We start from the raw sequence: 12,627 nt of genomic DNA on the forward strand, positions 1-12,627 counted from the left end.
CTATGGCTGACTTCTCTGGATAAGTCTGCAGTGCATTTGAAGTGCCTGTTTTCAAAAGTGTGCTGGCACATTGAATTTTGTGTGTGTGTGTGTGTGTCAGGAGCAACTTGAGAAACTGCAAGTCGCTTCTGGTGTGAGAGAATTGGCCATCTGTGAGGACGTTGCCCAGGGGACGGCCGGATGTTTTGATGTTTTTACCATCCTTGTTAGGAACCCCAGTGGCGAAGTGTGTTAAAGCACTGAGCTGCTGAACTTGCAAACCAAAAGGTCGCAGGTTCAAATCCCAGGAGCGGAGTGAGCGGCCGCTGTTAGCTCCAGCTTCTGCCAACCTAGCAGTTCGAAAACATCCCAATGTGAGTAGATCAATAGGTACCGCTCCGGCGGGAAGGTAACGGCGCTCCATGCAGTCATGCTGGCCACATGACCTTGGAGGTGTCTATGGACAACGCCAGCTCTTCGGTTTAGAAATGGAGATGAGCACCAACCCCCCGAGTCAGACATGACTGGACTTGACGTCAGGGGAAACCTTTACCTTTACCTTACCATCCTTGTTGGAGGCTTCTCTCATGTCCCCGCAAGGAGCTGGAGCTGATAGAGGGAGCTCATCCGCTCTCTCCCCGGATGGGATTCGAACCTGGCAGCCTTCAGGTCAGCAACCCAACCTTCAAGTCACAGGGCTTTAATCCACTACGTCACCAGGGGCTCCAGACCCTTGAAATGGGAGGAGTCATGTCCTGCCTATGTGATGGGAATTAAACAGATGGTTGAGTTAGAAGCTGGAGGAGGCAACCTGGTGTGATGGGAGTGAGTAAATTCTTGTCTTCTTTAAAGACAGAACCCTATGAAAGTCCACCCGCTCTCCCCCCCCCCCCCCTCCTTTCACTAGTTGTCTCTAACTCAATGTGAGGGAGTCTTCTGGATGGTGTGATGTCACTGGGCAACATCCGCTCCTTGGGCTCTCCCGCATGTTCTTCCCTCATGCCCACCTCCTTCCTGTTGTCGCGCGCGCGGTCGCACGTGCCCAGCCTCGCCTGGAATCGCGGAGGGGCTCCGGGTCCTTTCCCTTCGAGGCCGCGAGGAGGAGCCACCGGGGTAAGGGAAAGGAGGGGCGGCGGGAAGCGCGCGCGGGGGCGTCTTCTCATCATCTCCAGAGGAGCCATCGGCTGCGCGGCCCACCTCACGCGCCGGCGCCTCCTCCCTTCCTGAGCAGCGACCAGGCTCCTCCATTCGGGTCCCGGCCCTGAAGCGCCGCTCGCAGGTGCGTCCCTTGAGGGGGGGAGAGAGACAGGCGGGGGCTTGGTCCTGCTGGGCGCACCTGAGGCCGAGGCTGAGGGGTAGCCATGGCAACACGGCACGCGCGCCTGCTTTGGGCGGCACGTGAGGGATGGCGCAGCCCTCGCGCCCCGACCCCCTCTCCCTTCCCCTTCTCCCAATTCCATTCCTTGAGGCTGCTGATTATTGGGTCACTGCTCTCCTTCGCTCTGCAATTGATGCCCCCAATCTGGTTCCCCTTAGTACAAAACGCAGTTCTCTTGAAAGGAATGGGCCAGAGATGTCTTTTGCGTGAGGCGGAGGCAACCATGATGAGAATAGTAATAGCTTCCATGGGGTCTATGGCCCCTTCCACACAGCTGAATGAAACCCCACATTATCTGCTTTGAAATGGAATATATGGCAGTGGACAGAGGGCCCTTCCACACAGCCCTATAACCGAGAATATCAAGGCAAAAAAACCCAAAAAAAACTACCCACAATGTCTGCTCAGAAGTGGGTTGTCTGAGTCCACACTGTCATATATTCCTGTTCAAACAGATAATGTGAGGTTTTATTCAGCTGTATGGAAGGGGCCTCAGATAACCCACTTCAAAGCAAATATTGTGGGATTTTCTGCCTTGATATCCACACAGCTGAATAAAGTCCCTCATTTTCTGCTTTGAACTGGAATATATGGCAGTGTGGACTCAGATAACCCAGTTCAAAGCAGATAAGGTAAAGGTAAAGGTTTCCCCTGACGTTAAGTCCAGTTGTGTCCGACTCTGAGGGTTGATGCTCATCTCCTTTTCTAAGCCGAAGAGCCGGCATTGTCCGTAGACATCTCCAAGGTCATGTGGCTGTCATGACTGCATGGAACGTCGTTACCTTCCCGCCGGAGCGGTACCTATTGATCTACTCACATTTGCATGTTTTCGAACTGCTAGGTTGGCAGAAGCTGGAGCTAACAGTGGGTGCTTACTCCGCTCCCCGGATTTGAACCTGGGACCTTTCGGTCTGCAAGTTCAGCTCAGTGCTTTAACACACTGCGCCACCGGAGGCTCCTCAAAACAGATATTGTGGGATTTTCTACCTTGATATTCTTGATATTCTTGACTGTGTAGAAGGGCCCTGGGTTATATGGCTGTGTGAAAGGGCCTATGATCCTGTAAACACAGCAGTACTATTCAGTGTCACGTTGTGAGAGCTGTCTGTGATGTTAAGCAGTGTTTTTGTGTGTGTGTGTGTATGTGTTGTTGGTTTTTAAGCCTGTTTTTAGGGTTATTTGGGGCGCTGATTCAGAAAATTTGATTGGATAGATCACCTCAGCTCTAGTTGCTTATAGTCCTTCCATATAGGCGTATGAGTTAAACTAGGCTTGGGGAAACTTCCCAAGCCCTCCAGGTGTTTTGGGCTCCAACTCCCACAATTCCTAACAGCCTGACTGAGTTGAAGTCCAAAACACCTGGAGGGCCAAAGTTTGCCCAAGTCTGGGCTAAACCCTTGTGCATGGAGGACTGCTGACCAAAAGATCCGCAGTTCCAATCTAGGGAGCGGGGTGGACTCCCATCTGTCAGCTCTAGCTCCCCATGTGAGGACATGAGAGAAGCCTTCCACAGGATGGTAAACCATCAAACATCCGGGTTTCCCTTGGGCAACACCCTTGCAGACAGCCAATTCTCTCACACCAGAAGCCACTTGCAGTTTCTCAAGTCGCTTCTGACACACACAAAAAAAACAAACTCAACCATATATCAAGACAAATAACCCATAGTCATCATCATCATCATAGGCTATCACTTGTGTTTGAGTGTGATTGCCTTCCAAGCGTAGGATCTTGGCGATGGGTCCGTAGCTGACTGTAGAGACCTATTCTAAATCTGTATGTTCTTTCATCAGTTTCCAGGTGGAAGGTGGTCCCGACAAGGTTGGCTTGATGTGTCTTCCTCTTGGCGCATTTCTCCCTTTCGCCCTCCTTTCGTGGTTCTTCAAATTCCACAGCACTGTTCGTAACAGCTGATCTCCAGTTAGAATGCTCAAGGGCCAGAGCTTTCCAGTTCTCAGTGTCTATGCCACAGTTGTTAAGGTTGGCTTCAAGCCCATCTTTAAATCTCTTTTCCTGCCCACCAACATCCATTTTCCATTCTTGAGTTGAGAGTATTGTAACTGTTTTGGGAGATGGTGCTTTGGACAATGTGGCCAGTTCATCAAAGTTGATGTTGGAGAAGCATCGCTTCAATTCTGGTGATCTTTGCTTTTTCCAACACAGACATTTGTCTACCCGTCTTCCCAAGAGATTTGCAGGATTTTTCAAAGGCAAGGCTGATGGAATTGTTCCAGAAGTTGAAAGTAACGTTTGTAAATGGTCCACGTTTCACAGGCGTATAACAGGTTTGGGAGGTAGCTTTATAGACAAGCATCTTGGTCTCCCTATGAATGTCCCGATCTTCAAACACTCTCTGCTTTATTTGGAAAAATACTTCACTCGCAGAGCTCAGACAGTGTTGTATTTTAATGTCAGTGTTGACTTTTGTGGAGAGGTGGCTGCCAAGGTAGCGGAAATGGTCAACATTTTCTAATGTTACACCATTATGCTGCACTTCTGGCATCGTAGAAGGATTGGCTGGTGCCTGCTGAAAGAGCACTTTGGTTTCTCGGTGTTCAGTGAGAGGCCAGGCTTTTCATATGCTTCTGCAAAGGCATTTGGAGTGGCTTGTAGGTCTTCTGAATGAGCACAGATTACATTATTATCAGGATATTGGGGTTCTATAACAGATGTTGTGACCTTGGTTTTGGCTTTCAGTCTGCTTTCTATCTGTTCAATAGATGATTTCCATGCCGGTGGGTAGCTTCCCATCAACAAGGTGCAATCCACAATATCTGATTTGAACTGGGTTATCTGACTCCACACTACCATATAATCCAGTTCAATGTGGATTTTATACAGCTGTGTGGAAGGGGCCTTTGATATGGTTGTCATGACTTTCTACTAGCAAATATGTGGCAACAGTATATGTCATATGTTCTGTAACTCAAAAACTAGATATAATAGGGGAAACCGATGCCGATTGTGGAGTCAGTAATCTTTCGAGAGAATGTCATACTACACATTGTTACTCTAATTCAATTCAACTTTGAAAAGTAATACATAGATAAAATCCCTGAGTTTCAAACATCTGACGGTTACAATTCATAATTGAGATTAAGGGGGAGACAACAGGAAGTGAGAGAAATCTACCACTAGGAAGGGAAATTCATCTTTGAAAAAGTTATCATAGGGAAAAGGTGTCTCACTGAAGCTTTTCACAAGGAGCCAAATCTTTCAAAATCTAATTTTCACAGAGACAGAAAGTGAGGTGAAATCTCCTGAACAGGGTCACAGGCAGCCAGACAAACACCACAGGAGTGGTAGCCCTTCCCTGCGCTGTTCCAACTTACATATAAATTCAGCTTAAGAACAAACCTATTTTGTTCGTAACTTTGGGACTGCCTGTAATGATTTTCTTGGTTCTTGGTTTTTAGGACTGTTTCTAGGGTTCTTTGGGGCGCTGATTCAGACAATTGCATTGGTAAGACCACGTCAGCTCTAGTTTCTTAGATACGGTTGTCATGACTTTCTGTGGGTGAATCCATAGCACATATTTTGTATCTCAAAAACTAGAGCTCATGGGGTATAAATCCGTGCCAGTTTTGGAATCGGCAGTTTAGATATACCCAGAAACAAGTTTTAACATTTGAGGCACCAAAATGTGTGTTGCCTAGTGTTATTATTGGCTTATAATAGATGGAATAACAACAGTGCAAGGACTGAACAGATGAAAGGGGCTATTTTTATTGTTAAAATAGAGAGGAAATATTGACTATAGCCTTCTTTCCTGTGATTGGTAATAATTTGATTTTTTTTAAAATCTAGTATTCCAAACTGTTATGGCTGCTGTAGTAGAGCCATTGAGTAAAAAAAAAATCCAGAACTGAGTTGCATGGTAATTACATCTTGAAAATTAATTAGGCACAGCCTATTGGAACTCAACCACATCCTGCAGGAGATTGTTGTCCTCATCAAGGACGTTTCTTTGGCAAATGAGCCAAATGGCAGAGAAAAGCCCTTCCTACACTGGCCCCTCTGCCTGCCTGTCACTCTGTTCTCTCCTCCTATCCCCTTGGTTGGTACTTGCATGGAAGACCACTATGGAATGGCAGGTGCTGTAGATCAGAGGAAGGAATACCTAATAAAATCCTGTGGAGTTCATGGGGTCGCTATAAGTAGAGACACTACTTAAAAGCACATGTACACACTGGCATTACTTTAAAAAATCTTCTAACAAGGAAGCTCATTTTAACAAAATCTTTTCATGTCTGTGCCGTCTTTTTTCCCCTTGACCTCTGTCTAGGTCAGTGGTTCTCAACCTGTGGGTCCCCAGGTGTTTTGGCCTACAACTCCCAGAAATCCCAGCCAGTTTACCAGTTGTTAGGATTTCTGGAAGTTGAAGGCCAAAACATCTGGGGACCCACAGATTGAGAACCACTGGTCTAGGTGGAAGTTTTATAGCAGCATCCACATTCAAAGGATGCTGAAGGGTTGGAGAAATACAGGTATTCAATGTTGGGCTCTGGCATTAAGCAATGCAATAAAAGTTTTTGCTGTAAAAGAATGGGATTTTTCTGTAGCCTATCATTTATTTATTTTATTTATTTCCATCATTTCTATCCCACCCTTCTCACCCGAAGGGACTCAGGGCGGCTTACAAAACTGGCAGAATTCGTTGCCAATATACAACAATACAAAAGAATAAAACATAAGCAATTAAAAACAGATTTAAAATAATACAAAATACTTGAGCCATTCATCCACAAAACCTTGTACATAAACCTTAGTCCAGACTGAGTCGAAGCCAACGAAACTTATTCTTTGAACGCTTGCTCGCATAGCCAGGTCTTCACTTTCTTTCTAAAACTCAAAAGGGATGGAGCCTGCCGGATGTCACTAGGGAGGGAGTTCCACAGCCAAGGAGCCACCACTGAGAAAGCCCTGTGTCTCTTCCTCGCCAGCTGCACCTGTGAGGCTGGCGGGACCGAGAGCAGGGCCTCCCCTGAAGATCTTAAATTATCATAGCTGTAGCCTATCTTTCTGTAGTAGTCTGTTGAAGCTGTAATATGCCTCTATAAATGGGTTAACGGGTTGCTTGAAGAATTCTTTAATGAGCATGTGTAAATACCCCAGAGAGGAAAGGGGGAAAGTAATTAGCCTGTTTTACCAGCCACTGCAAATATATATTTTTAAAAGCTAAAACTATAAGTCTGACCACCTAAATAGATATCACTATGAGAAGTAAGACTGGCTAGACAAAAGGTTCAAAGTTTTTTCTTGTGTATCTTGTATAAGACTTATATAAGATGGTTTGATTTCATATGTTCATATTGTTTTAGATAAAGTGTTTGCAGAAACATATTGCATGTTATTTGTGCTTTATAATACTAGATTTTCTGTGAAAGAAGTAATATCCAGGAATATATCTACTTCGTTAACTGGGGTATACCTGTATTAAAAGCAATCAGCATCATAATAGGCTATCACTCGTGGCTGAGTAGGATTGCTTTCCAAGTGTAGAGTCTTGGCAGTGGGTCCATAGGTGACTGCAGAGACTTGTTATTGATCCACGTGTTCTTTTGCAGTGAAGACATTGATTTCCAGATGAAAGGTGATCCCAACAAGGGTTGGCTTGCATGCCTTTCTCTTGACATGTTTCTCCCTTTCACCCTCTATTTGTGCCTCTTAGAATTCCATAGCACTGTTGGTAACAGCTGACCTCCAGCAAAGTTGATGGTGGAGGATCATCGCTTCAGTGCTGGTGGTCTCTGCTTCTTCCAGAATGCTGTCCACCTGTCTTTCCAGGAGATTTGCAGGATTTTTCGAAGGCAAAGCTGATGGGTTCATTCCAGAAGTTGTGTGTGACCTTTGTAGACAGTCCACGTTTCACATGCATATAACAGGGTTGGGAGGACAATAGCTTTATAAATAATCATCTTGGTATCTTTACGAATGTCCCAATCCTAACACTGTTTCATTTTTTAAAAAAATGCTGCACTTGCAGAGTTCAGACAGTTTTGTATCTCAGTGTCGATTGTGACTTTTGTGGAGAGGTAGCAGAAATGGTTAACAATAGGACTACTTTGGTCACAATGACACCTTCAGTTTTGTCATGGAGGCTTGCCATATACAGTAGAGTCTCGCTTATCCAATGTAAACGGGCTGGCAGAAGCTTGGATAAGCGAATATCTTGGATAATAAGGAGGGATTAAGGAAAAGCCTATTAAACATCAAATTAGGTTATGATTTTACAGATTAAGCACCAAAACATCATGTTATACAACAAATTTGACGGAAAAAGTAGGTAGTTCAATGTGCAGTAATGTTATGTTGTAATTACTGTATTTACGAATTTAGCACCAAAATGTCATGATATATTGAAAACATTGACTACAAAAATGCGTTGGATAATCCAGAACGTTGGATAAGAGAGTGTTGGATAAGTGAGACTCTACTGTATAACTAAATGTATAGCCATTTGCCTTAAAACAGATGGTTTTAAAAGGGTTATTTTGTCTTATAACAATATGCAGCAGTGTAATCAGTTCTGGATATAGAACTCCAGTATCTTTACCATTATGCACCTGGATTACACTATACAGTTCTCAAGTATTCCATCTGTTAGTGTAATCTGATATACTTCTCCCTCCTGACCCTACCTTGAAGATATTACTAACCTCTTGCAAAAGCTGCTATCAAGAAGGTTCTGAACTCCGACAAAGAGGAGAGAGATAGGGTACAGCTTATCACACTCGTGTGAATTAAGAATGTAGAGGGATGGTGTAGTACTTCAATTAATTGACCTATGAATAATGAACTGCAAAAAGGGTAAAAGAGCATATCCTTTAACCAATGACTTGTATGCACGCCAAATATCTGAATGCCTAGCCTATAAATCGTGTCCCAAAAATAAGGCCCATGAACCAGATGTGGCCCTTCAAGGTAATTTACCTAGCCCCCAACCTAAACTTAGGGTTTCCTTAAATCTGAAATGGCTTGAAGGTGCACAACAACAACAATCCTAATTAATTTGACAATCTCATCAGCAAAAAGCAGGCCCATCCTTCCCATTGAAATACTGGTAAGTTTTATGTTAATTAAAATTGTTCTTCATTTTAAATAATGCATTGTTCTTTCATGTTTTTTGCACTACAAATAAGATATGTGCAACATGCACATATTAGTTCATGTTTTTTTTCAGACTATAGTCAGCCTCCCAACAGTGAGCTGGAACTCTGTTTAAAAATATGTGAGGATCCCTGCTATAAATGGTACATTCTAGGAGCAATCTACAGCTCTGACAATAATATCCTGTAGTAACCTGTACTGTATTTTTGAATAAAGTTATTATGTCTTCAAGTTGGACTTATTTTCGAGACAGCTAAGGTTTGCAGGTGACATTTGTGACCATGATGTTTGTAAGCTGTTCAAGTAAACTGGCAGCCTTTTGCTCTGACATGCCATTCTTGATCTTTCAAAAATACAGGGTTATCCTTCAACAAGACCTTTCTACTGAAGGTTTTATTCCAGTTCCATCTGAACCTAAGACATTATACTACCAACCTTCTATCCAATCCTGTCTACCCAACTGGAACAATCCCTACATTCACTGGCCATACATGTGTCCTGACAACATTCCACAAATCCAATAGACCGCCGTTCATCTTATGGAGCCCCCAAGAAAGGTCTCCAAGTCTCCTCTCAAAAACTCTACAAATGGGTTATTGAGGCAATTTAGCAATTAGCTAAATGACCAACCCCTGACACTTTGAGGGCACATTCCACAAGACTGGTGGATGCTTCTGCAGCACTCCTAAGAAATTTTTCCCTTTGAGACTTCAATAAAGCTGCCATGGTCTCAGGGAGCAGGGATGTTCAGCTAAGCTGGAGAGCTCTAGAACCTATTGTGTACAGATGACCACTTGAAGAACTAGTTATAGATAAGCAATCTGTTCTGCTCCTCCAATCCTCCTCCTCGTTATATCTTGTATAGGGAAATGAGAAATGTGACTCTTCAGCTCTCATCATCCCTCACCATTGGTTGTGCTGGCTAGAACTGAAGAAGTTGTAGTAATCTGGAGAGCTACTACATCCCATATGGTCATGTTTTTAGGAGATGGGCTGCCATACTGTTTGACTTTCCTTATCTAGCACCCACCATAGTGCTATCATGTGTATAGAAAAAATAAGTACAAAATGCAGTTTGATCATCAGATTAGATTAATCTAGATTAGAAGGCATGGTGATTCTGTGTCTTTAAGAGATCCCAAGGCAGGATCACCACAATTTCTTTGCAAAAGACATGGATGCAAACATGGATATATTTTTTCACATGGTACTGATATGTCTCTTCCCATTTCATTGCAGACCTGTTCTACTTTGCTGTGATGAAGAAATGGAGTACTGCTGTCTGCTGGACTCTTATTTTACTGGCTGCCATTTTCTTTGAAGATATTCATTGCAAAGGAGGACGTGGTGGAGCACGAGGAGCAGCACGGGGTAGTGCTCGGGGCACTACACGACGGTCAAAGTCTTCATCTCGCTACAGCTCATCTCGATCAGCATTGTGGGTGGCCGCTGCAGCAGCAGGGGGAGCAGCTGCAGGAGCATCAGCAGCTATGGCCTCTGGCAGAATCAGACCAGGTGGAGAAAACGGTCTAGAAAATCCAGATGCATCATCTGGCAATGGCACGGTTGACGGCAGTTACTGGGCATGGACATCAGATGCTCAGTCCTGGCAACCTGTCTTTCTGTTTACTTGTCTGCTTTGTGTTGCTAGTTTCTTTTCTCTCTAAGAAAGCAACTTGCCTTTAAGGGTATGTTTCTTAAATCACTGCCCTGGTGTTTGCTTTTCTTGTAGAACTGCTCCAAGTTGCCCCTTTCCCTAAGTTGGACTTGATTGTAGCCCGTGACTGTACTTACAAGGAATTCTGGAACTGTTTTGTGAGTTAAGTGAACTACTAACTGTCAAGTGTCCTATTAAGGTTTCTGAATGTTGTTTTTATCTGGATGCTGTCAGATATAAGGACATTAAAGCCCAGCTCACCTCTGGTGCCTCCACCTCTGTGCATGACAAGGATTTGCTCAGAACAACATGGGAAGCCATATTAGCAGTTTTATCTGCCAAGTCTAGCCAAGTCTAGCTGCGAAAGCGTTTAAATTAAAGCTTATTCCTGTCATTGTCAAAATTTACATCACAATATTATGCTGTGGTAATAAAGGTATGGTGCTTCACTGTGAAGAGAAGGGAAGGATCAGCTATTGCCAAACATTATATGAATTGATGTCTGATTGCAACTTCGTTCCAGCTCCTAGTCCCATGGCACTTCAACCCAAGAGTTTTCTTTGATGAGAAATTTAGTATTGCTTGCAAAAGAGAGACTTGAGTTGCAAAGCCAATTTGAGTGAGAAAACCTAGACTTTGAGATACAGTTGTAAGAAAAAGGAAGTAAACAAAATAAGTTATTTTGATTGTAGTGTACAGTAATGTGAATAGGAAGTGCATGTGATCCCTTATACTGGATTCACCTTTTCCCTATTTCCAGGAACTGAAAGTGACTTGTTTGTATTTCATGGTATATATTTTTTTGCTTATCCTATTTCTGAAGCTATTCTATTAGCCCTATATTAATATTGTAGTGGGTTCACAGAACTAGTATAATGCATATTCCTGCTAATCTCATGCAGCCATATATGGAAAAGCCAAAGCTCAACGATAGATCACCTGTCAATAGTTTCTACTGAAGGGATCCCATTTAGAAGATGCAGAAAAATATTTTTGATTGAGGCCTAAGAGTAGACATGAGGAACATTTGGTGCATACCATATACAGTGAAACAGCATTTGGAGGGCCAGTTATTCTCCATTGCTGACCAGAAACAGCAGCATTATACTACTGAGCAAAACAAATCAGTGATAAGATTTATTACAGAAGGCAGCTACACATGTATGTGACATAACCAGGAGCCTGTAAAAGAATAGCATTTCAACAATATGATAGGCTGCTTGGGCAGATTCTTGGAGCTGTAAACCAAACAAAGTTACATTCTCCATGCTCTGGATGTGCACTGTAAATATACACACAAACTACCTTTGCTAGCTATGTTGCACGCACCGTTTCATATTAAACTGGTAAATGAAACCAGGTTTTAACTTAGTAATTAAATCATTCCATTTTGCACTCTTAAACCAAATTAAATAGTTTAAAGTTTAAATTTCTATAAAAGCATGGTTAGAGTTGAAGCCTTAAAGCCCAGCCTTAGGGGCCAATGCAAGCTGCAGCAGAGCCACTTGTGCCTGAGCAGAAGGCAAGGGCAGCTGCCCAACACTGACCTGCCTTTGATCAAAGTCCTCTGGTCTCCATTACAACTGCCAGTGCTCAGCAATCACTGCCAACTCTTACACCAAGGCAGTCTTCTCGCTAATTTTCCTATTTTTAGTCGTTTAACAGTTATTTTCAAAAATAATGATATGCTGTCTCAAATACACTTCCAACACTTGGGACCACATTTAACATGATTTTAGAAAAAAATTGTGACACCTTTAGGACTAGCACATTTTAGCACAACCTTTCACTGATTGCAATCCACTTCCTTACATATATTATATACAACATACAAACTTCAGGTATGTAAAACAGTGTTATTGTGGGAATGGAATCAAGAGTGAAATAGGATTTAGAAAAGTGCAAATGTATTCTTGACGCTAATAATACACCTTTAAACATTTGAATTTTGCTTGATTCTATCCTTTTGGTTGTAATTTTTGCACTGAGTAAACCTTCAATATGTATGTAACTTCATTCTATAAGAGCTCAAGATGCAGTGTATTTCTTGTGTGCCATAGCAGTGATGCTTCATTGAAGGGGGCTTCCACTTAAGCTGTTTTTGTATGAGTCGCCTATTTACAAACTTACCATCTCTCCTAGACAGAACTTAGAAAATTGTTTTGTGATACTTTTACAATGTTGCTTTCTTGTAACTGTGATGTGATATATGTATATATATATATATTTAAAAAACAGTACATATCAGTTTTGAAATCATAGGTATTTTAACAGCAAGTAAGTAAATCAAAAAGTTTGCAATAATGTAGACCAGTGGTTCTTGAACTTTTTCAGCCGTGAAATCCTTCAGAAGACACCCCCTACCCAATGAAACTCTTAACTTTGTCCCTAAGCATTGTGAATCCATAAAAGTTCTTCCTTCTCTCATCTACTCCTATTGCCTGAGTGTTTTGTATAATAATGTAGTATGTTTGGAAATAAAGGCAAAACATTTTAAATAGAA

The 12,627-nt window shown here is 42.7% G+C and overlaps 1 protein-coding gene across 2 annotated transcripts; it reads left to right on the plus strand.

Annotated features, from left to right (window-relative positions):
• The first annotated feature begins 926 nt into the window (after positions 1–926).
• sprn (shadow of prion protein) lies at positions 927–12,627 on the plus strand. 2 transcript variants are annotated; one of them, XM_008117757.2, is made up of 2 exons: positions 927–1,092; positions 9,707–12,627. In XM_008117757.2, exons 1-2 carry the CDS (start codon positions 966–968, stop codon positions 10,132–10,134), a joined length of 555 nt encoding a protein of 184 aa, XP_008115964.1. In that variant the 5' UTR covers positions 927–965; the 3' UTR covers positions 10,135–12,627. The 2 variants fall into 2 exon arrangements, 1 of the variants encoding a protein (XP_008115964.1); XR_507123.2 differs by lacking the exon at positions 927–1,092 and adding an exon at positions 1,099–1,258.

Source organism: Anolis carolinensis, chromosome 3, assembly GCF_035594765.1.
Source record: "Anolis carolinensis isolate JA03-04 chromosome 3, rAnoCar3.1.pri, whole genome shotgun sequence".
NCBI classification, from domain to species: domain Eukaryota; kingdom Metazoa; phylum Chordata; class Lepidosauria; order Squamata; family Dactyloidae; genus Anolis; species Anolis carolinensis.

Excerpts from the sequence above, each read along its gene's own strand:
- sprn (XM_008117757.2), top strand. The coding sequence starts at position 966 with ATGTTCTTCCCTCATGCCCACCTCCTTCCTGTTGTCGCGCGCGCGGTC. Across the intron at positions 1,093-9,706 it reads CGCGAGGAGGAGCCACCGGG|ACCTGTTCTACTTTGCTGTG; the intron begins GTAAGGGAAAGG and ends ATTTCATTGCAG.